This window comes from Stenella coeruleoalba (assembly GCF_951394435.1).
Source record: "Stenella coeruleoalba genome assembly, chromosome: 6".
NCBI lineage: Eukaryota > Metazoa > Chordata > Mammalia > Artiodactyla > Delphinidae > Stenella > Stenella coeruleoalba.
The window spans coordinates 98,717,116-98,741,521 of NC_137151.1; the positions used below are offsets into that span (position 1 = coordinate 98,717,116).

Here is a 24,406-nt window from a genome sequence, read left to right on the forward strand (position 1 = left end):
GATAAAGACAAGAGAAGAGATGACAGCTGACCAGAGGTGTCTGTAAAATTGTAGGTGATAGAAAGCGGATGGATGAGGGTTTTTTCTTGCTTTGCTAAGTTCCACTGGGACAAAACCAAGCAGAACAAAGCCAGCTTGTGTCTCTGCACCCAGAAAGCCCCAGGAATCGAAGGTGCCAGAAAACAGAAAGATTGGTTGAAAGTCTACATAGAGAAGGTACTAAATTCCTGATCTTCTCCTTACCCCAGATAGACAGGCAGCCATTCCTTCTCTACTCTGGTAGAAGAGCTCAGCTTGTAGAGAAAAATGGAAAGGAGGGGGGTTATCAGAGAAATAATAGAAGTTTCCCAGAACTGAAGTGCATGCATTTTCCTTTTACTTTCCGGTGTACAGCAAAGTGATTCAGTTACATATATTATACATATATCCATTCTTTTTCAGATTCTTTTCCCATATAGATGATTACAGAATATTGGGTAGAGTGCATTTTCTGGATTCAAAGGTGCCACAGAGTGCCCAGTGCAATCAGTAAGCAAAGTCCCCACTGAGGCACATCCTGAGATTTTGTGAAAACGGGTGTGAATAGAATTTCCTACAGTCTTCTTGAAAGGGGAAAAATAGATTGTATAGACAGCGTCAACAATTAGAATAATTTCCAGTTCTCAACAGCAACATTAGAAGCTTGAAGACTGTGCACAATTCCTTTGAAATGCTGAGAGAAAATAATTGTCTATCTAAAATTCTCTACCCACCCACAAGATCAATCTAGGGTGAAGATAGGAAAAGGGGTTTTCAAACATGCAAATTCTCATCAAATTTATCTTCTACAAACACTTTTTCAACAAATTACCAGGGGATGTATACCTCCAGGAAAGGGGGCCATGAATGGAGAAGACATGGGATCTAGGATTCAATACAGAAAGGGGACAAAGGAGTTCCCAGGATGATGCTACAGATAAGTCCTGTAAAGCAGCTGTGCATCAGGCCCGGCAGGAGGGTGAAGCAAGAGGGGTGTCTCCAGGAACAAAACGATGTGATAAATTACCTGATGTGCTTGACCATACTTAGAAGAGTTATAGATAATGTTTTAGATAACAGGGTCTATGTACGTGCTAAATACATGGAAAACCAAAGAAGAAAATAAAAGTTCTCGAAAAAATTTAAAATGGAGCAAAAAAGACAATGTAGAGTGGCACAGCTATGAACAATATGTGCATAGTCATAACACAAACACTAAATATCAATTTGACCAAAAGTCTGTGATGTGTGTTGGAATGTATGGGGGGCGAGAGGGGATTTCAAGATTCTATATTAGGAAGGTAATTTCTAAAGTGAAATAAATCAGGACATAACAGTATAAATATTCCATTCAGAAATACATCGGTGGGCTTCCCTGGTGGCGCAGTGGTTGAGAGTCCGCCTGCCGATGCAGGGGACACGGGTTCGTGTCCCGGTCTGGGAGGATCCCACATGCCGCGGAGCGGCTGGGCCCGTGAGCCATGGCCACTGAGCCTGTGCATCCGGAGCCTGTGTTCGCAACGGGAGAGGCCACAACAGTAAGAGGCCCGCGTACCACAAAAAAAAAAAAAAAAAAAAAAGAAAGAAATGCATTGGTAAACAACAGAAGAAACAGCTAAAAGTGTTAAAAATGTGTCGATGGTGAGAGAAAGCGACAGGAAACTGCTGTGTTGTTTAAAACAGTCCTCGCAGTTACTATTTGCCTTTGAAAACTAAGTTCGTATATTATTTCTAAAAAAATTAAAAAACTGATTTTAAAGGGTAAGAAAGCAAATCCCCAAGCTTTGTGTAGTTTTCCATAAAAAAATGATTCTAAACAGCACCTTTGGGGGCCTCTCCTCAGTGATGTAGAAGACTTTATTCCCTAACAGTATCTGGTAAGTGTCTACTCCCTCACATGCTTAGGAAAGGTATATAAGTTGTTCCAGTTGCATTGGTGTCCTATTCCTCTGTTAAAGGCTTTTCTCCTTCATTACATTGAATATACACCTGCTTCTTATAGAAAAGTTGAAAAATTGCCTAGTGCTCTTTGAGATTTCCTATCAAACAGGAGGAGTTTCTAGGATCATCCTTGCCTTTCTTTTTGCTTTACAGAATCATCCCAAAGAGTGAATCGTGATGGAGAAAGCATAATTTGTCAATGAAATCTTCTTCTGCATTGCAGGGTGGAGAGCACTGTTATTACCATGGAAACATCAGAGGTATCAAGGACTCCAGGGTGGCTCTGTCGACCTGCAATGGACTTCAGTATGTGGGACTGTCATTGGGAGAATGAACTTGGTTTCACCCATTCACCCTTTCCATCTTGTCTTTCATAGTTATTTTAGTGACTCTTCTGTACCAGTCCTGGGTTAGAGAGTGGATGTGGAGTCATGAACAAGGAGGGCAAAGTCATTGCTCTCTTAACACATAGAGTTTGCCGGTGATATAGAGATTAAACAAATGATTGTACAGATTATTATTTAATTGCCATTTTGGTGGGTACTGTGAAGGGGAAGGACAGGGACTTTTGGGATGACCGACCCTAGTCCAGAAAGGTTTCCCAGAGGTATCCCCCAGAGGAACTATCACTCAGCATAACCTAAGGATAAGCAGGAGGTGGCCAGGCAAGGGTGGGGTTCGAAAGAGAGGAGCCCATGCTTCGGCTTTCAGGAAGGCTCTTAAGAAACATCTGTAGGTGCCTTTTAGACTTGAACACAGTAACACTTGATGTAAAGGTCTTTTGTGGCCGTGTGATGAAAGGGATCTTGAAAATCCTATCTCCACACTTTATAAAAAATCCTGTCTCTTAAATGCGATTTTCAACACAGAGTCTTAATGGAAATTCGCAACTTGCAGGCGTAAAGATACTTCTGTTTGCCTCTTCAGAATCAGGTGGTTTTAGCTTTTTCTTATACATGAAGAACCTGTCTATTTTCTACCAGATGATATTGGATTTGCATAACAAATTTGTGCTAGTTGTACATGGTTCTGTAATAATAACTTGAGATACTGGAACAGCATGAATAGTTCTATCCCAGTTTAATCTTCTTATCTGTCCATTTAATTTCGAAACTAATTATGCCAGGTATAACGTGTATGCTCTTGGTGTACACTTTTTACACTCTCTGTAGCCTATACGCTGTCTAGTGCAGTGGTGGGACCACAGGGTGATTCCATGCAGGTATGTGAATTTGATTTGGGACAATATAAAGGTATTTATTCAGATACACTCTTTATCTTTAAAGACATACTATGTTTGCTATATTTGTTAACTCTCTCCTCCTGTGGTTTCTTTTCACAGTGGCATGTTTGAAGATAATACCTCTGTGTATATGATAGAACCACTGGAGCTGGTTCATGATGAGGTGAGTCTGACTGTGACATCAGTTTCCTTATGGTTTCCTTTTCCTTACTTTTCCAGCATCTTTGTTTTTGAGCAATAAAGAGACAATCCGGTAGATTTCAAAGTGTGTTTATCTATAGCACCTTATTTCACACTTGGACTGATACCATGAGTTTTGAAGCTTAAGTTACACATCCCAGGTCACATACCAGTAAGGCATGGTAAGAGGCATCAAACCTAGGTTTTCTAAAGCTAAGACCAGTTCTTTCCAGTCTACTGAAAGCAGAGAGGATGCTCTATTTTGTACTGACCACCTTGTTTTCCTTTAAGCTAGCTTTTATTCTCACGGTCTTTAGATAATTGTATGACTGTAAGCAAGTACATAACTTTTGTGAGTCTAAGAATCTTCAGTGGGGAAATCTGTGGGGTGAACTATGATTATATTATACAATATTTAGTTTTCTTTTGAGATAGGGGAGAAAATAATGTTAGGAGTCATGTACAGGCCAGCAACCTAGATAAGAAATCAAGAAGGCATTATGCTGAGTGAAATAAATCAGCCAGGGAAAAACAAATACTGTATAATTTCACTCACATGTAGAATCTAAAAAAACTGAACTCACGTAAACAGAGAATAGATTACTGGTTACCAGAGGCCAGTGGGGGAAATGAGTGAAGGTGGTCAAAAGGTACAAACTTCCAGTTATAAGATAAATTCTGGGGATGTAATGTACAACATGTAACTATCGTTAACAATACAGTATTGTATATTTGAAAGCTGCTAAGAGAATAGATTTTAAACGTTCTCATCACAAGTAAAAAATGTGTAACTATGGGAGGTGGAGGTGATGGATGTTAGCTAAACTTATTGTGGTGATTATTGTGTAATATATACATATATCAAATCATTATGTTGTACACTTTAAACGTATCCAATGCTATATTTCAATAAGATCTCAATAAAACTGGAAAAAAAGTAAATCATGTACTCTAACCATGTTGCTCACTAATAGAAGGCAACCAAATTTAATATTAAATATATATATTAAAAAATATTGTAATGAAGGCTTTCTACATACTGGGTAGTATTTTAGGTGCTGGGGATACAGTGGTGAACAAAATAGACACAGAGCCTGAGCCTAGTAGGGCTTGCTATCTACAGGGGCAGAGACAGGAATAAATAGGTGAATAAGTAATTGCATATGGTATGTTATATAGTGCACACTAAGGAGAAAAAATGAAGCCAGGAAAGTGGAGAGGAGAGTTAAAATTTATATTTTAACACACAGTAAGGTGGTGAGTTTTGAATGAAGACCCTCGGGAAATTAGGGGGCTGGAAAAGCATTGCAGGAGAAGAGCAAATGCAAAGGCCCTGAGGCAGGAGTATTCCCAGTGTGTTCTAGGAACTGTGAGGAACCCAACTAGGTTGGAGAGGAGCAGACAGGGGAGAATGGTAGGAGGTGAAGGCACTAAGATGTAACAGTAGGGGAGTCATATCAGTGAAAAGAACTGCTAATGGGAAAAGAATATTTTGAAAGTGATAGAGTCAGGATATTGCAATCATTGATGGGGAGCAGAAAATGTTTTGTTTTGTTTTGTTTTGTTTTTGCGGGCCTCTCACCGTTGTGGCCCGGAGCACAGGCTCGAGACGCGCAGGCTCAGCGGCCATGGCTCATGGGCCCAGCCGCTCCGCGGCATGTGGGATCTTCCTGGACTGGGGCACGAACCCGTGTCCCCTGCATCGGCAGGCGGACTCTCAACCACTGCGCCACCAGGGAAGCCCTTGTTTTTTTTTTTTAATCTTTAGAGATTTCAAATGTAGACAAAATAATTTTGAGACAGGAAATAGTCATTCAGGCTATTGACAAGAACAGTTGACAAACGTTTATTTTCTTTATGTTGCTGTGCATGTGTGAATATGGGGTAATTTCAAATTTGAGGCAGGAAAGTCATTAAGTTTTAAATGTTTTATGTTTGAATAAACCAGTATTATTTTTCAACTAGTAATTATAAAAATTACCAGATAATGAAGGCCATCCCACCTAGATAAAGACATTTTGATTACGTAAAATATTTTTCCCCTACTCCAATTGTAGGTAGATAACCTGTACACAGCAAAATTATTTGACTCATCAAGCAAAAAATTGACTTTGATGTCTGGCATTGATTAATGGCCCTGTGACTCTAAAACAAAACAAAGCAAAACAAAAACAAAGAACAAAACAAAAAACCCAAAATAACAACTCCCTAAGCCTTGAGTTTTTAAATAGGTAAAATGAGATACTTTTTCATTACATCCCTAGTAGGGCAATTTTACACATTTGATGAATTAATAAATATATGTGACTATGTCTATTAAACTCTTGAAGAGATTTATAAACTGTTACTATCATAATGTTTAAAGCATTGCTTTTGCATTGTTAAACACATAATCATATTCTTTAGGAGCTGATTGTTATATACTTCATGACTTTTCTTTTTTGCCTTCCTTTTTTACTGCCTGCCTTTCATTCATGATGTAATGATTACATAATCATGTAATGATTTATCCTCATTTTCATCATGGGTAGAGGGAAAGGAGCACTGCTTGAAACTTTAAATTAGTCAGTTTTTAAAATTATGTTGCTAGTTGTGAGTTTCATCACTCTATGTATCTTTCTTTTCACCTGATACCAGAATTAAGAGTTTAGTCTACTTGAATTTAGATTTTTTTAAAAAATACAGTCCATTAAAAAACAAAACTTTTATTTATTTATTTAGACCGTGTTGGGTCTTCGTTGCCGTACGCGGGTTTTCTCTAGTTGTGGCGAGCGGGGCCTACTCTTCGTTTTGGTGCGCGGGCTTCTCATTGTGGTGGCTTCTCTTGTTGCGGAGCACGGGCTCCAGGTGCACGGGCTTCAGTAGTTGTGGTGCACGGGGTTAGTTGCTCTACGGCATGTGGAATCTTCCCGGTCCAGGGCTCGAACCTGTGTCTCCTGCATTGGCAGGCGGATTCTTAACCACTGTGTCACCAGGGAAGTCTGAATTTAGATGTTTGATGTTTAGTTTATTATTATTATTAATTTTAATATGCTTTATAATAAATCCAGTAATATGGATCAAGTATTTATAGTAAGAATTCATGTTATTTCTCAAGTAATAAATAAAGAGCAAAACTTTTCATTATTGTAAGTCTTCTATGTAATCTATTAAGAACACTTTTTAAAATAACTTTTCTGATTATAAAACACTGTAAGGAATTTGGAAAAGCAAATTAAGCAAATACTTAACCAAATAGTAATTATCCATTATCCCATCCCCCAGAGATAACTTCTCCTCACCTTTCAGTGTACATTCTTCCAGTTTTTCAATGTTATGTTCCCATATTTTCAAAAATAAATTAGATCATTATTTTGTAATATAATTTTAACTCAACAGTGTATCTCTCTGAGCCTCAATATTTTAATTTGTAAAATGGGGATAAAATATGCACTGTATGGAGTTCTCGTGAGGATTAAATTGGCTGGCACACACTATGCACTCAGTAATGGAAGCTAATAGTAGTGATGGAAATAAGACTTTTCTAAAAGTATAGTATCTAGGGCACAGGATATGAATATTTTCAAGATTGTTGATAGAATTGCTAAATTTCTCTCTGAACTATGCTACCAATTTACTCCTACCAGCAGCGTGAAAGTGTTTTGCCTTGCAACTATAATTGACTAGAGTTATCATAATTTTTAAACCTTTGCCAACTTGATGTCAGTAATTGGTATATCTTTTTATTTGCATTTTGAAGGAGTGTTCAAGTAGTATTTACCTTTTAAAAAATATATTCATTGCCCATTTGTATTTTTTTCTTGTGAATTTCCTATTCATGGCTTTGAAGAAAGCCAAAGTTTAAGAGTAGCTAATGAAACTATGCTTTTATCTAAACTGGGGCAACTGGATGATGCTCTATTTTATTTAAAATTCAAGTTTCAATAAACCATCTACTTTTCATTTTTGATAACTAACACATCAGCATATAAGTGTTTCCATTTTAGGAAAGATGTTATAGAAAGTGCTAACACTGTTCCGTAGAGGTGTGATCACATCTTGCTTTTTAATTGACTACAATTGTTTTTGTTTCAGAAAAGCACAGGTCGACCACACATCATTGAGAAAACCTTGGCAGGACAATATTCTAAGCAAATGAAGAATCTCAGTAAGTTTTAATTAAAGAAGCCACTCTATTTTATGTACTAGAGGCTTGACTTGGAGCTCAGTTGCACATGCAGGCTTGTTGGGAAATGGAGTAGGTTTGAGATCTGGAGTGAGCAGTGTGGGTGGGCAGTGGCGTGAACTGTGGCTTTAATGTAATGAAGCATGGAGAGTCATTTCTGATGGAAAGACTGAAATATGAAGCCCAGAAGTAAAGCTGTGTTAGGAACTGGAGAGTGTGGCCAGATTTAACAGAGTGATTTACAGGGAGGTCCATCCTTAGATTTTCCTGGAAGTTTGCTGCTCTTTAACCAGCTTGGAGTGTCTTATGCTCTTGTCCTGTGGCATCTCAAGCATGCTGATGTGGCAAAAGCTTCTTCTGGATTATTGGAGTATGTGATGTTACTTCTGTATATTAATACCTAAAATCTTTAGTAATTTATGCAAAAGCTTATGCCAGACATTATTTTTAATTCTAAACTGAATTAAGCATAATAGAATTCTTCTAAATTTTCAGATATCCAGGGTCAGGTGGTTGTAGATGAAATACGCATACTCCAAGGAGTCTTGAATAGCTCGTAAAGTTTTTCATGAGGTTCGGAAGAAAATTATACCTTTAAATTATATTAATATTTGTGACTAAACATGTGAAATATTTAATGATTGGTGTGCTTTTTTCACCTTAGTTTATTTTGATTTTGAGATGACAAATGCTATCAGTGCTACTTTTCCTTCATATATTTTTAAAACATTCTCCCATCGAAATGCAGTCAAACATAAATTTTGGTATTTTTTTTCTTTTGCACAGGTATGGAAAGCAGTGACCAGTGGCCCTTCCTATCTGAATTACAGTGGTTGAAAAGGAGAAGGAAGAGAGCAGTGAATGTGAGTGTGGCGTTGAGTCGTAGGCCGGGCTCTTTCACTCAAATTGTGTGCCTGTCATCACACTGTGGCTAAGTGTACCTAAAACGGTTTAGATTTGGGCAATTTCCTCTTACAAACAAAACCCAAAACAAAAATACCCTATGACTTGAGTCTTATGGGCATGGTGCTTTTTATTCAGCTTTCCCTGTAAGTGATACAAACTGATTTTGATGTTCTATGAACCCTGAAGGCATCTGAAGAATGTATTGTTTTCAAAGCATTTTTCTTATGAAAATTGCAGTGCATTTTTTCTGTTGAAAGTAGAGCAGGCTTTTTATTTGTTTATTTTTTTCTGGTATGACTTATCATATAAAATGATCTACTAACAAAAAAGTAGGGGAAGAGTTAGGTTTTGAAATGTTGACTAATCATGCCTATTTGTATTTCTTTTCAAATTAAAAACAGTTATACCACACTTTGAAGCTGAATGTGTTTTTCTGAACAGAATAAATCTCTTTGACCATTAGTATCATGATAGTTACTAAATAAGAATCATGTAATTATATAATCAACAACTGTCATAGAGCTCCCATGTATTGATAAATGTATAGGGGCTTTGTAACTGAAATTATCTTCCTAGTCTATTTCATAATAGATTAGAAAGCTGTAATGATGGGGACTGTTTAGTAATTACATGGTGAATGCTATGTAACCGAAAATTAATTCCATGGCATATAGATTACATGGTAATTTGCTAGATAACTTAATGAGTAATTATTCTGAAAATTGCACACTTTAGATAATGTTTTGCTGAATGTACTTTTGTGAAAAAATTAGACCACCAGCCATCAAAAACTTGGTTGTAGGTCAAATCATCCTCTTTTATGAGCCTGTCTTTGTATTATGGTGATTATGGAAACAACTTTTTTTAACTCAGAGATCTCTTTTTGCTTACTCTTGAAGATGCAGTTGGTAATAAGTTTTATATAGGCTATTGATGTTTCACTACAGCCCGCCCCTATCAAATACAACTGATCAATGCTCATGTACTCTTCCAACTATGAAAAAGAAATAAAAGTCCAAACGACAGCTAAAATCCTTAGCCCTTGCTCTTAAAGGATTATCTAGTAGTAATCAAAATTTAGAAGAATTCAGAATATTGTAACTGTCAACATTTGTTCCTTTGAGAAGTTGTGTGGTTAAGAATTAATACATTATTATGAGAACTTCACTCCACTGAATTAAGGTTTCTATATGATTACATTGGTACCTGTTCCAGATGTACTGTGCTATTCTAATTAAAGTTTTGTGCAGTTTTTCTTTGAAGTTTTGAGTAGATGTGAATATTTTTATCGTATCCTAATGCCAAAGAAATTGAGATTTATTTATTTTAACAGAATTACACTGAAAATTTTTCTCTAGAATATTTTTACATATAAAAATCAAATAAAAACAACATGAGCTCTCTCTATCTGGATGAATACTTTAATGATAATTAAATACAGTTCTTTTCTGAATACTTGTATGTTTACCCACACTTTACAGTCACTATTTTTTTCATTTCCCTAACCAAGTTTCTTTGAGGATGTTCATAAAGTGAGCAGCAAAGAGTTCTTCTGAAATTCAAAGTCAGTCTACCACTTAACAGTCAGCATCAGAGATATTTTCTATCAACCACCATTCTGACCACATATTTTTATTTTCCACAGCCATCCCGTGGTGTGTTTGAAGAAATGAAATATTTGGAACTTATGATTGTTAATGATCACAAAACGGTAAGAATATAGAATCAATGAATTTTAGATCTGACAGCTTACTTAAGAAAGAATAATAATCTTTTGTTAACTTTGGTCAAAATAAAATTTGATTCAGTGCTTAAAAGACATATGAAAACAATTATTGTCCTCCATTGGCCCTTCTTGAAGATAAAGTAGGAACTTTCTTAACCATACTCTGCTTAACCATTTCCCTTATAAAATATCTTGGTTGATACCATATAACCCAGCAATTCCACTATTGAGCATATACCCAGAGAAACCATAATTCAAAAAAACACTGCACCCCAATGTTCATAGCAGCACTATTTACAATAGCCAGGACATGGAAGCAACCTAAATGTCCATTGATAGAGGAATGGATAAAGAAGATGTGGTACATATACACAATGGAATATTAATCAGCCATAAAAAGGAATGAAACTGGGTCATTTGTAGAGATGTGGATGGACCTAGAGAGTGTCATAAAGAGTGAAGTAAGTCAGAAAGAGAAAAGCAAATATCGTATAATAATGCATTTATGTGGAATCTAGAAAAATGGTATAGATGATCTTAGTTGCAAAGCAGAAATAGAGACACAGACGTAGAGAACAAATGTATGGATACCAAGGGGGAAAGGGGTGGGGTGGGAGGAATTGGGAGACTGGGATTGACACATATACATTATTGATACCATGTATAAAATGGACAACTGATGGGAACATGCTGTATAGCACAGGGAACTCACCTAGAGCACTGTGGTAACCTAAATGGGAGGGAAGTCCAAAAGGGAGGGGATATCTGTATGTGTATGGCTGATACATTTTGTTGTGCAGTGGAGGCGAACACAACATTCTAAAGCAATCATACTCCAATAAAAATTAATTAAAAAATAATAGAGTTAAAAAAAATATCTTGGTTGAAGCCTAGAGCATTCTGAAGGGTCTTGGTCAGTACGCTATTTGCTAATATAGTTGTATCCACAGAGGCAGATGGCCGGCTGAATCCATTGTAATGTACTGCACCAGATTATATAAGGCTCTGGAGCGTCAGTGGATTTTGGCATCTTTGGGGCTCCTGAAACCAATCCCCCTCGGATACTGAGGGACAGCTGTATACTCAGTACTTGTGCTGTGCTGGTAAATGTTTAATACCTGGCTCTCTGAAAAAAAACCCCTTGATTTATAATGTTTGTTTATATCCATGGTGTAAATACTCCCACCATGGCTGATTTCAAGCTACCAAAGTGAGGTCGTTAAATGAGGACCTGGGAAAAGATGCATCCAGTTGAATCCTGAACTGGTGGGAGCTGGCTCCAGCAACCCACTGCCCCACTTTCCAAACTGTTTAGGCCACTTGTAATTTTTGTTGTAATTACATAATTTAATTTTTTAAATTGTATAAACTAAGACAAAGAGTAATTTGCTTTATGAAAACTAAGTTACATTTCTGGAGAGACTTTATAAAGGTGAGACTCTTAAGACATACCCAAGAGTCAGGTATAGGTGAAAAACTTGTGAAAGATTGCAGCACAAATTCTGATTGCTTTGCAAATATCTTGAAGTCCTTGTTTTTCTTTAAGGAGATCAAAATTAGATTAGTAGACGATAGAATAAGGTTGTGTTTCATACAAAAATGAAAAAGTGAAATTCTAATCAGTAGAAAAGACCTTGAAACCACACATATTTTAAAATGATGATTTAATTTATATTTAAACTTTTGTCTCTACTTTAGCAGGTGTTTTCTCTTAATTACCAAGCACTGGTTCAATTATGCTGAACATGAAGTTATGCAATAGCATACCTCTTAGTATGGTATGCAGATTTATTTTCTGTACCAGTAGCTTTTAAGTACATTGCTTGAGATATGTCAGTAAGAACCAGAATTATTGGAATTACATACAATTAAAAAAAAAAAGAATTACATACAATTTAGGACAGATCTTCCCTGATAGGAAGGAAAACCAAATGGGTAGGTAGCCGTTTTAGATAATGAAGGCTAAACTATGAGTTTCTGATGGACATTAATTTCCTCGAAACCCCAAGATAACTTTTTCATCTGAATTATTTTTGGTGATTGGGACATTGAGATTTTGTCCAGCTGCTTCTCAGTCCTTAACATTGTGGCATGTTGTGAAATTATGGCTTTAGAAGGTTAAACTTTTTCCAACATCCAATATATACTTTTAAAGTAGTGAAAATAGTTAAGATATATACAGTGCCTTTAAATTCACAAAGTGCATTCACATACAGCTGGTAATTGTTAGAAGAATTCTCCAACCCATGACTTGTAATTCCAAATCTCTTGTTCTACCAAATCTCTATTAGGAAAATACATGAAGCCATTAATCAGAGAGCAGATTTCAGTAACTATACAAATAGGAAACGATAATTTTTTAAACATTATATATATTTCGAATTTATTTGTAAATCTTTTAAAATGGGAAGCATTTAAATAATCTTGTCTTTATCTTATGAATAGTAAAATAATGCCCTCCTTTAAAATATTGTTTTTGTAAATAGAAAATTTCTAATATTATACCGTATAGTCTGTGATAAAGTTACGTTATTTAGGCTACCAGATATTTTAATGGTAAATTTTGGTAATTTGTTTTATTATTATTATTAAAATGAGTGAGAACTAGGAATGTATACATTTATCTTTGAAACCAGAAAAAAACCCTGTAATTTGTACTGATAAATCTGGAGGGAATACATGTTAGGAAATGAAAAAAAAATGGAAGCCTTTATTATTGAGTGATAATAATGCCTAAAGTAGAAGGAAATTACCTAAGAAGACTTCTATTGTTTTTTTTAATTGAAGTGTAGTTGATTTACAGTATTTCAGGTGTACAGCAAATTGATACAGTTACACAGATTCTTTTCCATTATAGGTTATTACAAGGTATTAAATATAGTTCCCTGTGCTATACAGTAAGTCCTTGTTAGATTTCTACTATTTTAATACATATTGCATCATGCAATAGAACTAAATAGATTCCTTTTCCTTTAAGACCAGGTTATACTCTAGTCCATAATAGTCCCAAATAAGTGTGTCATTTTATAAGAATTTTTTTTTCTTTTGAGAGTTGAGAAAAGTTCATTTTTAAAGGTGTGCTTTATATGAGATGAAGATTGTTTCTGAATTTGAATGCTTCAAAGAAGGGATGGATCAGAGTACTTAAATTCATGTGTTGAAAGTAAAACTAAACTAGAATAATTGACATCTATTCTTTAATAACTGGAGATTTGCTATTGGATTTTAAAATGTCATCCCACTGACTGTACTCGTTTTATAATCTTTGTGCTAGATGAGGCACTTATTTTGATAACTATCACCCTCAGGTTGAAAGTCAAGCTCTAATTTTAATTTTTTTCAAAAAGCAAATACCTTAAGGATTGTGTTTATTCAGATAGGAAAAGCAAATTTGGCACTTTAAATGTAAATTACTTTCAGTGATCGGAAAATGTGGAAATAAATTCTATCATAAATGGTGATTTCACGTTTTTCTTTGTAAAATTAATTCTCATTCATGAAGAAAGTAGAAACATTTTGCCTACGTTTACATTCACACTTACCTCTTTAATTCAGAGTAACCTTTCTGAAAAAATGCAGATATCTTATTTTGAACAAGCATCATATATTATCAGTAGCTTTCAATTAGAAAAGAAAAATCCCTCAATTTTGTATAAAGCATTTTAGTAGCAGGCTGGCAGAGTCCAATTTGTGAGCCAATTAAAGCCTTATAGCGGTCTGCCAAACATTTCTTTGAGCCATTTCGCCTCAATATAAATATTAAAAACCTTATTCTATTAGAAAATTAGTTGAAATATTTTAAAGTGCATGAAAAACAAATGTTTTTCTTACATTGTTGCTATATCCTTATGTATATAGGTGCAAATAGGAAAGGATAGCTCATATATTTTTTAATTTAAACCTCATTTGGTTTTCCTTATTTGAAAGCCACTATATTTTATAGGAACCCAACATATTATGATTTCTCATCAATAATCATGATTTACTAGGAGCATACATAAACTATTTTATATGACTTGTTAACTGAACAAGTTTATCTCCTGTGTCAACCCAGGGTAAGCATTGAATTTCAGCTTTGTGATCTTGGATAAGTTATTTGTCCTCTCTGAGCCTCACTTTCCACATTTATAAAAATGGGGATAGTAAAACCTACCTCACTGAGTTGTGAGGAGCAAATATTTGTTGTAGGAGAAACACTAATGACAGACCCTAGTAAATCCTAGGTACTCAATTATATGGGATTTCAAGTGAATAAATCTAGTGGTTATTCTTTGTCCTTATCGTACTTGCCTTCTCAGTAGCATGGGACACAGCTGATTACTCTTTCCTGTTTGAAACATTTTCTTAATCTTTTAGCTTCTATGACACAATAGTTTTCTCACCTCACTGACCATTTCTTCTTAGTCTTTTATGTCTGGCCTCTAGAGTTACGGGAGTGCCCCATAGTTTGATTTGGGGCTCTCTTTTCTTCCTATAACTCTTCCTCAAGTGATCACTTCCAGTCTTAAGTCTTTAAAGTATATCATGACTTAAATTCATCACTCTCAACTTTATACTCTAGCCTTCTGTGTTCCATAGTTCTATATTCAACTGCCTACTTGACATCTTTACTTCAGTATTAAATAGGCATCCCACATTTAACATTTCTAAATCAGAACTCTTGGTTCCCTAGTTCTAAACTGCCCTCCCCCAGTCTTTCTCATTATTTTAAATGGCACCTCCCCCACCCCCAGCTATTCAAGTTCAAAACCTAGGAGTCATGTTTTTTTCTTCTCTTTCCTTACCTTCCAACATCCTATAATCATGTCCAGCCTTCATTATTTTTTAACCTGGACTCTTGCAGCAGTTTCCCAACAGGTCTCTCTGCATGCATTCTTGACCCTTTCTAATTCACTCACCTCACAGCAGGCAGAGTGATCTTTCTAAAAAGAAAACCAGAGGGAATTCTCTGGCGGTCCAGTGGTTAGGACTCTGCGCTTCCACTGCAGTGGGCACGGGTTCGATCCCTGGTCAGGGAACTAAAAAATCCTGCAAGCCACGTGGCCAAAAATAAAGAAAATCAGAGAATTGGAAGTTATAAATATGAAATGAATGGAAAACATCACATTTTAATAGACTTTTAAAGTCCTCATTGTTTTTAACTTACATGTCATGTTTTCCATGACCCTTATACTACAAAAAGACATATCCCAAAAGGACAAATAAATGTTCAGAAGCAAAATAAAATTCATTTGAATAGATATGTAACACCACTGCATTAGGATAGGTGTCAGCTAATATTTTCCCTTTCTTTTTGTGATAAGCGCTTCTTCATGTCAGGACTTTTTTTTTCTTTAAAGTGTACAATTCAGTGACATTTAGTACCTTCACTATGTGGTGCAATCATTACCTCTGTCTAGTTTCAAAACATTTCATCACCCCAAAGAGACTTAATGTGGAGACTTTTGCGTTTACTGTGTTGGCCAAAAAGTAAGATGTTACAGAAAGACCCGAACGAACTTTTTGGCCAACCCAATATTTTAAAGGATAGCTTTAAAGTTTTTCAGCTTGTGGAGTTTGCTAGGCAACTTAAAATGCTGAGCTCTTTACAACAACTTCTTTATGCTACGTTTAAAAAAAGCTGTTAAAAGGTCTCACTGTGTCCTCACATGGTGGAAGGGACTAGGGATCTCTCTGGAACCTCTTTTATAAGGCACTAATCCCATTCATGATGGCTCCACCCTCATAACCTAAGTACCGCTCAAAGGTCCCACGTCCTAATACCATCATTTTGAGGGTTGGGATTTCAGTATGAATTTTGGGGGCACACAAACATTCACACCATTGCAAATATTATAAATAGTCATAAATTAATGAATGCTACTAATAACACAATACTAAGTTATTGCACATTTATCATAGGTTGTCAGTAGGCTCAGCAATATTAAAAAATATATATCAGATCTATAAACATTAAGACATATTCTTCATTTAAAAAACAGAGTAACAGAGTTAAAGAGAGAATGAAATGAAGGGGGTCTGACAAATTTATAATGTGAAAATGGGCAAAGGAGAAGAAAAGAATATCATGATATTCTAACGTGGAAGTAGTTTTAATCTTTATGAAGATGCATTATTTTTATAATTATAAATGAAGTCAAGTTTTAAAGACATGGTGCAAACCTGATTCAGTAGTTTTGAGGATGTTTTTCTTTCTCCTCAGCAGAGGGCATTATCCCCCTGTGGTAAACTTTAGTTTTTCAATGTCCTCTCAAAGCCATATTCATTGCAGTACTCCTTGCTAAAACTGTAGCCCTTCAGATGTTATGTAATTATTCTATTAATTTACTTTATTTTCCTAAGTGATCATAAATAACCATAAGCAACTATACACTATCGGCACACTTCAGTTCTACTTTTTGTCTCTTCTTTGTTTTGACTTCTGAGCCGTCAAAAGCAAAAGGCTTCATTTGGAGAAGGCATTCTTCTGAAAGAATATTCTAAACTGTACGACAGACGCGTTCCACATCATGGACTGAATCTGAAGTGTTGCCTAAGAAATTTTCTTGATCTTTGTATGCACTTGAATTCAAGTGAGGAGGGTGTCCAGTTGGGATTAAATTTCTTGATCTAAGCTCTTTATAAACTGGTAAAGTTCATTTCCGTGAAACAAACAAATAATAAAAAAAAAGGATTGCATTTGTTAGACATTGAGACTGAATTAACAGCTTACTTCTCAAGTGTAAAGTTTCTCACTCAGAATCACTAGGCCGTCTCCGTTACCTGGAACATCATGGGTATTTTAGACAGCTATAGTTTTCCTGCCTAACAGAGAAATAAATAAGAACATCACTATATCCAAACACAGCACAAACTAAATTCTGTATTTTTAATCCCTATTTCTACGATTGCTGTCAGATTTCTATTTTTACAGAATTTTGAAATTTATCATTAAATTATGGTTTGACAGTGACTGGTATATCTTTCCCCCTCCCAGTATAAGAAGTGTCGCTCTTCTCATGCGCATACAAACAACTTTGCGAAGTCTGTGGTCAACCTTGTGGATTCTGTAAGTATCCTGGTTTTCTTGAATCTCTTTTTCCAAAGTGGAATGGTTTATATCTCTATTTGCTTACTCGCTGCTTTAGTTCTTTCTGAGACAAAAGTAAAAATGCTATCCTTATCTCATCTGGCTCATAAGAAATTATAGAGTGGTCTGCTTCATAAAGGGCAGTGTTATCAGAGTTTCAGGGGACTGTTGAGTTATTCTTGGGATCCCAAAGATGCATTGATATTGCTTCTAAGTGATGTCTAGATATTATTGTCACAAGAGTTTAGTTAGGACAAAAATACTGGAGAAAATTAGCTACCGAAAAGAGTGTAAATGAAACTTGGCAAATGAGATTTCGTTAATAATAATCAGTTGAGCTTATCTTCTTAAATATAAGGTAGAAGAACGAATAGATTGAGGTGGATTATGTTTGGAGGATATAGGCAATACAAAAAAATTTTTTTAAAAAGAACCCAAATTTACTTTCTTCGTGTCCCCATAAGAATGCTTCAGACTTTATTTTTAGATGACAGAATTAAGTGCAGTCCCAAAATAAAGCTAATTTAAAACAGTAAAATGTATATCTTCTTAAAAAGACTTCTATAAATCTTTCTTATTGAGTTTTTTTCCTCCTCTCCTTCTGTCAGTTACAGAGAATGATGGTTAAGATTTTCTTCCTTTTTCCTTTAGATAGGAAATCCGTAAATGTGAATATTATTCATTACGTTCCAATAAATAATTCAATTTGACTAGTCATAAATATAGCATAGTATTTTGTGTATTCTAATGTAAAGTGCTGTTTTGCTCAGCTAAATGTATGTTTATCTGATATTTATTATATATTCCCTCTTAACTGGGAAAAAAACCTTTATAAATTGCTTAATATCTAAATGATACTTATTTTCTCTAAAGAATTGCCTTCTTTTTTGCCTTTTAAACAGTCCAAAAGTCTCCAATCATGTAAACACTCATAACATATAATACGTGGTAGGCACAGCTGAGCAGTATAAAATGGGTGCAGGGTAATAGAATAGCATGTAGCCTTAGGGTTGAAATTCTGAAAGCCAGTTATCACCTGCTTTATTAATTTTCTTTAATTTCAGCCCTTGTCAGTCTTCTCAGAGGAAAACTATAAATGGATATGAAAAAGAGAATATTAAACACACCTTTCCCTCTGCCCCAGCTGTTTACTTGGTAGAATCTCTGTGTTTGTCATTTCACCATGATTGAACAGAATCACATCTTGCAAAGTGTCTTTTTTATTTTGATTTACCATACAAGGTTCTGAAGCTGACCAACTAATTTGTTTTTAAAGACATTACACTTAACTCACTCCCTGTTGTAAAATCATTATAGCTTCACGGTGATTTAGGCATGATAATCTTTCCTTTCCTCAGTGTGTTCTAAGATCATCCATTCTTTTCTTAATTAGCTTGAAAATAGGACAAAATGACAACATTCATCAAAATTGCTTACATGTGTGAATTATTTAGCTACTGGGCCAAAAGCAGAAAAAGAGAGCAGAAAATTACAATTTAAATATTGTGAGTGATGTCACCCTGTGGTGAGGGTGACATAGGTCATGTAAGTCTGCTTTTCCCTCCTTTGGCCTCAGATCGTGATTCTCTTCCACTGTTATTTTACTTTTCATACAACAAGGCTTCCAAGGGCAAAAGCCAGCCGTGGTGTTAGTGCTTGTCCAAGGATTTAGTGATCTGTTCCAATCCTGCAGGAGTAACTGGTCATATCACACTTACTCAGAACCAGTATATCAGGCGCCAACCTGTTATCTCCTATGAGGTTTGGAAGGGTGATTTTACTAAACCCTATTTTGAACTTACGTCCAGACTTTAGAATCGTGATACTCCTAGTATAGATCCCCCAGTGAGATGCCTGGCTGCTAAAGATGCTGATTTGGGATTGAAGTAACTTTGTAGGAGAGGCTGAGTTGTATGATTGTTCTTTCTTTTTGCTCTTGGAAAAGAGAAAGGAAAGAAGATTCTCTCTGATGAGCTGATTCTGACATCGTGTTCTCCTCTCACCTCCCCTTCCTGTCCTTCCGCTGACTCTGAAACACTGATTGTGCATGTTTGACCCAGTGTTTTCCTCCTGCACCTGTCCTGTTGTATACCCTCAGATTTACAAGGAGCAGCTTAATACCAGGGTTGTCCTGGTGGCTGTAGAGACCTGGACTGAGAAGGATCATATTGACATCACCACCAACCCTGTGCAGATGCTCCACGAATTCTCCAAATACCGGCAGCGTATCAGGCAGCATGCTGACGCTGTGCATCTCATCTCGTACGTATCCCCAGCCCTTGGCTTGACGTTGATCTTTATCCCTTTATTGTATCAGTTAGGTTATATATCAATAAATCAATCCTGAACAAGTTTGAGGTTGATTCCTCTGTTACATAAGAAGCACAGAAGTAGGCTGCCCAGTGCTGGAATGGTGGTTCCACAGTCATGAGATTTACTTTCAGAGCACATCTGTACCTTCAGACTTTCCATCCTCAGGGTCAACTCATGATTCAAGGCAGCTGCTGACACTCCAGCCTTCACCACAGGCAGCAGGCATGCCAGGGAGGGAGGATTGCGAAAGGGCCCTCCTTCCAGCTGAGTTAGCTCCTTTAAAGCAGATTTCCTGAAAGCCTGCACACATCACTTTCACCAACAAATCATTTGCTAGATCTTTTTTTTAAAAATTTTTATTGGGGTATAGTTGGTTTACAATGTTGTGTTAGTTTCAGGTGTACAGCAAAGTGAAAATGAACTATTGACTGAAATTGACGTTTCATCTCTAAGGAAAAGGGGTGCTTTGCTCACTTTTGATATCATAAATTGCTCCCTTCCCCCCCTGGTGGCTAAGCTGTTTTCAGACAGTCCTCTAAGGTTCTGTCCTGGGATCAAACCAACCAAAATCCTCCTTCCTTTCTTCTCACCTGTTACTCTTTGCTTTTCTCTCAGTGTTTAATCACCAATTTACAATCATCAATATTTTGTGTAACTACTATATAGTCTCTACTAGAAAAAAGTCAAGGGCTGTGCTCTGTTTATCTTTGTGTCCTCAGTTCCTGTGCCAGTACATGATGCTTAGTTAGGTGATCAATTGATGTTTGCTCAACTGAGATTATTTAACATAACATTAATCTAAAGGTATTTATGATAACATACATTTAAAGGTATTTAAAATACAGTTTTTGATTTTCTAAAGGAGGGTTGGTTTGGGGTATTCAGTGTAGGACAATAGACATATTTGCAGAGAGTTGAAATACAATGGTCCCTACGTTGGTTTCCTAATAGCACTTATTTTTCCTAAGGCGTGTGACATTCCACTATAAGAGAAGCAGCCTGAGTTACTTTGGAGGTGTCTGTTCTCGCACAAGGGGAGTTGGTGTGAATGAGGTAAATGTTATCAGTTTTCCTAAAATAGGGCTTTATCTGTGCATCTAGTCTCTTTCTTCCCCTTGGCCTAGCTTACTTCCCTTTTCAGGCCTGTTTTAGAATGATAATGACATTGAGACTAGAGTATGAGTGGTTCCTGTTAGTAAATAGAACCCAAAGTGGTCTTTGGGTTTAGAAAAGAGGTAATTGTTTCATATCTTAATGATAGTTTTTCATATTTATCAGGCAGATGCAAGCCAAAGATTGGCCCAGAAATTTCTTGGCCTCTATAGATACGTTTTTATAAGCTTGTTTATCCTTCTTTTATGACTTTTTAAAAAAGTTATTTGCTCTTCTGCCTATGTTAGGTTTAACACATCCCAAAAGTCGAACCAACCAAATCTAAACCTTGGTCAATACCTGAATCTATTATACCAGGTTATCCCAGTAGCCATCATTCAGTGGAGACCTCTCTTGACAGATTTGTAGTAAGTTGAATTTATTCTTGGTTTGGTATGAACTGAAATGGGGCACAGCCTTTTATGATTTTATGTTTCCATGTGAGAACATCAAGTTCTGAGAGATGCCACACAGTGAGAGAGGTTTTCTGCTTCTTGGGCCCAGTTGCAAGGAAGAAGCGATAAGGAGCATAAGCCGTCTTTTGATGCTGTGAGGCTCTACTTAGGGGACTGAGATGAAATGTGGTGATGACTAAGAAATAATAACTAGCTTTGTGCCCTCTCTCAAATGTTTCCCACACACTTTCAACTCTGAAAAACAGTATGGTCTTCCAATGGCAGTGGCACAAGTATTATCGCAGAGCCTGGCTCAAAACCTTGGAATCCAGTGGGAACCTTCTAGCAGAAAGCCAAGTATGTACATTGACCTTCTTACTTTCATGTGCCATTCTGTCTGTATAATGCATGTCCGGTCAATAAAGAAATATTTTTCATTTCTAAGTCATAATTCCTTAACTGTAGTGTATTCCTTCCTCTAAACAATGATAAGATGAGCAATTTAAGGTAATTCTTAATCTGTGTGGGTTGGAGGAATGTCCCTGTCAAAGTCCATAAAATCATACTTTCTCAGGGCGTGATCCGCTCTTTCTGACACTGCAGGATGTTGGGGTGGGTGGTGGTGAATACTCGCCCTCTGGATTCTAACCAGTTGAGTGTAGCCACAAGATGTCAGTGAAGCTCCACCACAAGTACAGTTGGATCAGAAAATAGCTTAGACCTAGAGTTAAAAGGAGCTCAACCTCTAATTAAACGTACCCGTCTACTTACCTCAAATTAAACTTACCCACCTAGTACCATCAGAAACATTGGAGAAGCTTCCTGTACAGGCAGTCCTGTCCTGGAACTTGTAAACATGGGGACAGATGATAGAGGATAACTCTCCTCTACTGGGCAGGCAAGCCAAGAGAAGCAGCCACAAATCCCATCCAGTAGGAAAACACAGCTGGTGACTGTTGGGTGTCACTCTCCTCTTTGACCAGAGGAGATGCAGATGGAAAGACAGGGCTGAGATTCTAGTGGCGAAGTGTTGAAGGCCCACAATAATTTTAGGGGGCCCTTGAACGTTTTTAACTTCCTTTAAAATCGGTATAAAATCCAAGTTGGATTAGATTCCTCTTTATATCAATACACTAGCAAAATATAATTTCTAACACACTTTTGTGGCAGAAGGCAAAAGTGCCTAGGGCACACACAACGAGATCCTGTGGAAAGAAAAACCTGAGGTATTCACTCCTAATCTGTTACCTAGGAATTAAGTGGAAATCTACTCCCCTCAGTGAAAATATCAGATGCTAGGAATAAAGGTCCCCCTCTCTACCACAGCCTCCCTAAAGAAGAAGAGGACAAAAATCTACCTTAACATTATCCTATATTTTGTACTTTTTGACTACTATCAAATAATTGTCATTAATACACAGTGTTATGGAAACTTGAAGCAAAATATATATCCAGGGTGTCTTGATTTCCTTTAAGGGCATATTAAGTCATCACTTTATGGGTACATTAAGTCTGGTGGCATTGAGCAATTCTCCACAAACTTTCATCTATTAATTTCTTGCTCAGAGTATTTGCTTTCCCAGGGAAACACATAGTACACATCAAAGGAAGTGATTCAGGTTTCACTGGCTGGCATCAATACCTGAAACCAGAAAGGAGTAGAACCAGGTTTATGTCCTTGTTTGAAAAGCCTGGAGCCAGGAAGAGGCCAGTGCTGGGGGCAGCTGAGAGATATTGCTGAGTCAGGTGATGGAGTAGGGTGAGCGATAGGCTTCATTACTAATGCCGGGCATAATTCCTTCCTAAAATTCTTTATTCCTTTGTGAATTGTTTGTTTAGGTAGATTCGTTCTGTACTTTGAATTTTTAAAGATCCATTTGGAAGTCTTTCTTTAAAAATATCTTTGTCTATCATAGGAAAGAGAATAGGAAAAAATAAATGAAAAGGACAGCCCGTCACAATACCCATATGTCCATCTGTCGTATCTATGTTAAGTTTATGGTTGTTATTTAATTTAGATGATTTTACATTTCTATTTTAGATTTCTCTCTTTTGCTGAACCTTTTCGCTTAGTGTTCTTCAAGTCTCTGGCTGATTCTTGCTTTGACTTCAGCAAATTGAATTCTCTCCTCTAACGTCCGGTGTGGTCTGTTAGCAGGACTTCAGTGAGGGCTCATTGCATTTGTGCAGTAGAGCTTTGTAGTTCCCAGAGAGCACACAGACTACCATCTCATGTGAGCCCCAGAACCACTCTGGGAGACAGAGAGATACATTCACATTTTAGAGGTGGAAACACTGAGACCCAAGAAATGCTAAGTCACTTGCCTATGAAACTCTCTCATCACACAGAACTTGGACTAAAACTCAGGCTTTACAGTCTCTAGACCAGGTACTTTTCATTAAACATTGGTACTAGGAACTTAATTGAATTCTCTGAGTTACAAAAATGGAGAGGCGCAATTTTATTTCTTGCAGCTGTTGTCTTAGGAAGCAAGCTATAGTGTTGGAAAGGGAAAAGAAATATTGATTTAAAGGAAATAGGTTTTGTTTGGTGAGACTTCACATTCTGTACCTGTCTGACATGGAATTGGTAATAAGGAACTATTTCAAGAGCTGTGATGCAAATTAAAGATGTGACTTTTGTTGTTTCCCTCTTCTTTTGTTGCTTTTTATTGTTTCATTGGACTAGAATGTGACTGCACAGAATCCTGGGGCGGCTGCATCATGGAGGAGACGGGGTAAATTTTCATTGTAAACGCATTTGTTATATACCTTTTACTGAAATTGTTACCTATAATTAGATACACAGTCTCTCAGGTACTGGTCTTTTAGGCTAAGCCTTAGAATAAATTCAATAATTCATTGTCTGATACTTTAAAAAATGAAATGGCTAGTTTACTTTATACTTTAATTTTTTATTCAAAGTTGGTAATAAACGTAAAATAAAGTAACCACTTCTACATCTATTAACCCTTAAAGGAAGCACATGATTAAATGCTTCTAAGTTTAGTGGATGCATTAATTTTTTAGTACAGTTAGGATAAAAGCTGGTTGTCTAAACTGTCAGTGAAAACCAATTTAGTCAACAATTTATATTTTAAGGAACTCGTAAGTAGACATGTTTACTGTAATAAAATTGTACTGCATTCCTTATATAATCAATAAAGCTTTTTTAAACAAATTAAGACAGATTTATCGTGTCTAGGTGGTCTTCTACTGCTAGACATTTGAATAGTTGCTCACCTAACTCCTGTCTCCTATTGTAGATCATTTGGAAACTAGAGGGTTGCTGTTGCAT

The 24,406-nt window shown here is 36.4% G+C and overlaps 1 protein-coding gene across 2 annotated transcripts in view; it reads left to right on the top strand.

The window, feature by feature from the left end:
• ADAM23 (ADAM metallopeptidase domain 23) overlaps positions 1-24,406 on the top strand; it is a gene marked incomplete at both ends in the record, with an annotated part of 161,698 nt that overhangs the window by 96,966 nt on the left and 40,326 nt on the right. For both annotated transcript variants that reach the window (XM_079924205.1, XM_079924204.1), the window contains 10 exons: positions 2,183-2,265; positions 3,302-3,365; positions 7,457-7,529; positions 8,334-8,410; positions 10,099-10,164; positions 17,156-17,227; positions 19,347-19,510; positions 20,530-20,614; positions 21,375-21,465; positions 23,798-23,846. In XM_079924205.1, the coding sequence (XP_079780331.1) occupies positions 2,183-2,265; positions 3,302-3,365; positions 7,457-7,529; positions 8,334-8,410; positions 10,099-10,164; positions 17,156-17,227; positions 19,347-19,510; positions 20,530-20,614; positions 21,375-21,465; positions 23,798-23,846 (824 nt within the window). The remainder of the gene's footprint in view (positions 1-2,182; positions 2,266-3,301; positions 3,366-7,456; positions 7,530-8,333; positions 8,411-10,098; positions 10,165-17,155; positions 17,228-19,346; positions 19,511-20,529; positions 20,615-21,374; positions 21,466-23,797; positions 23,847-24,406) is intronic.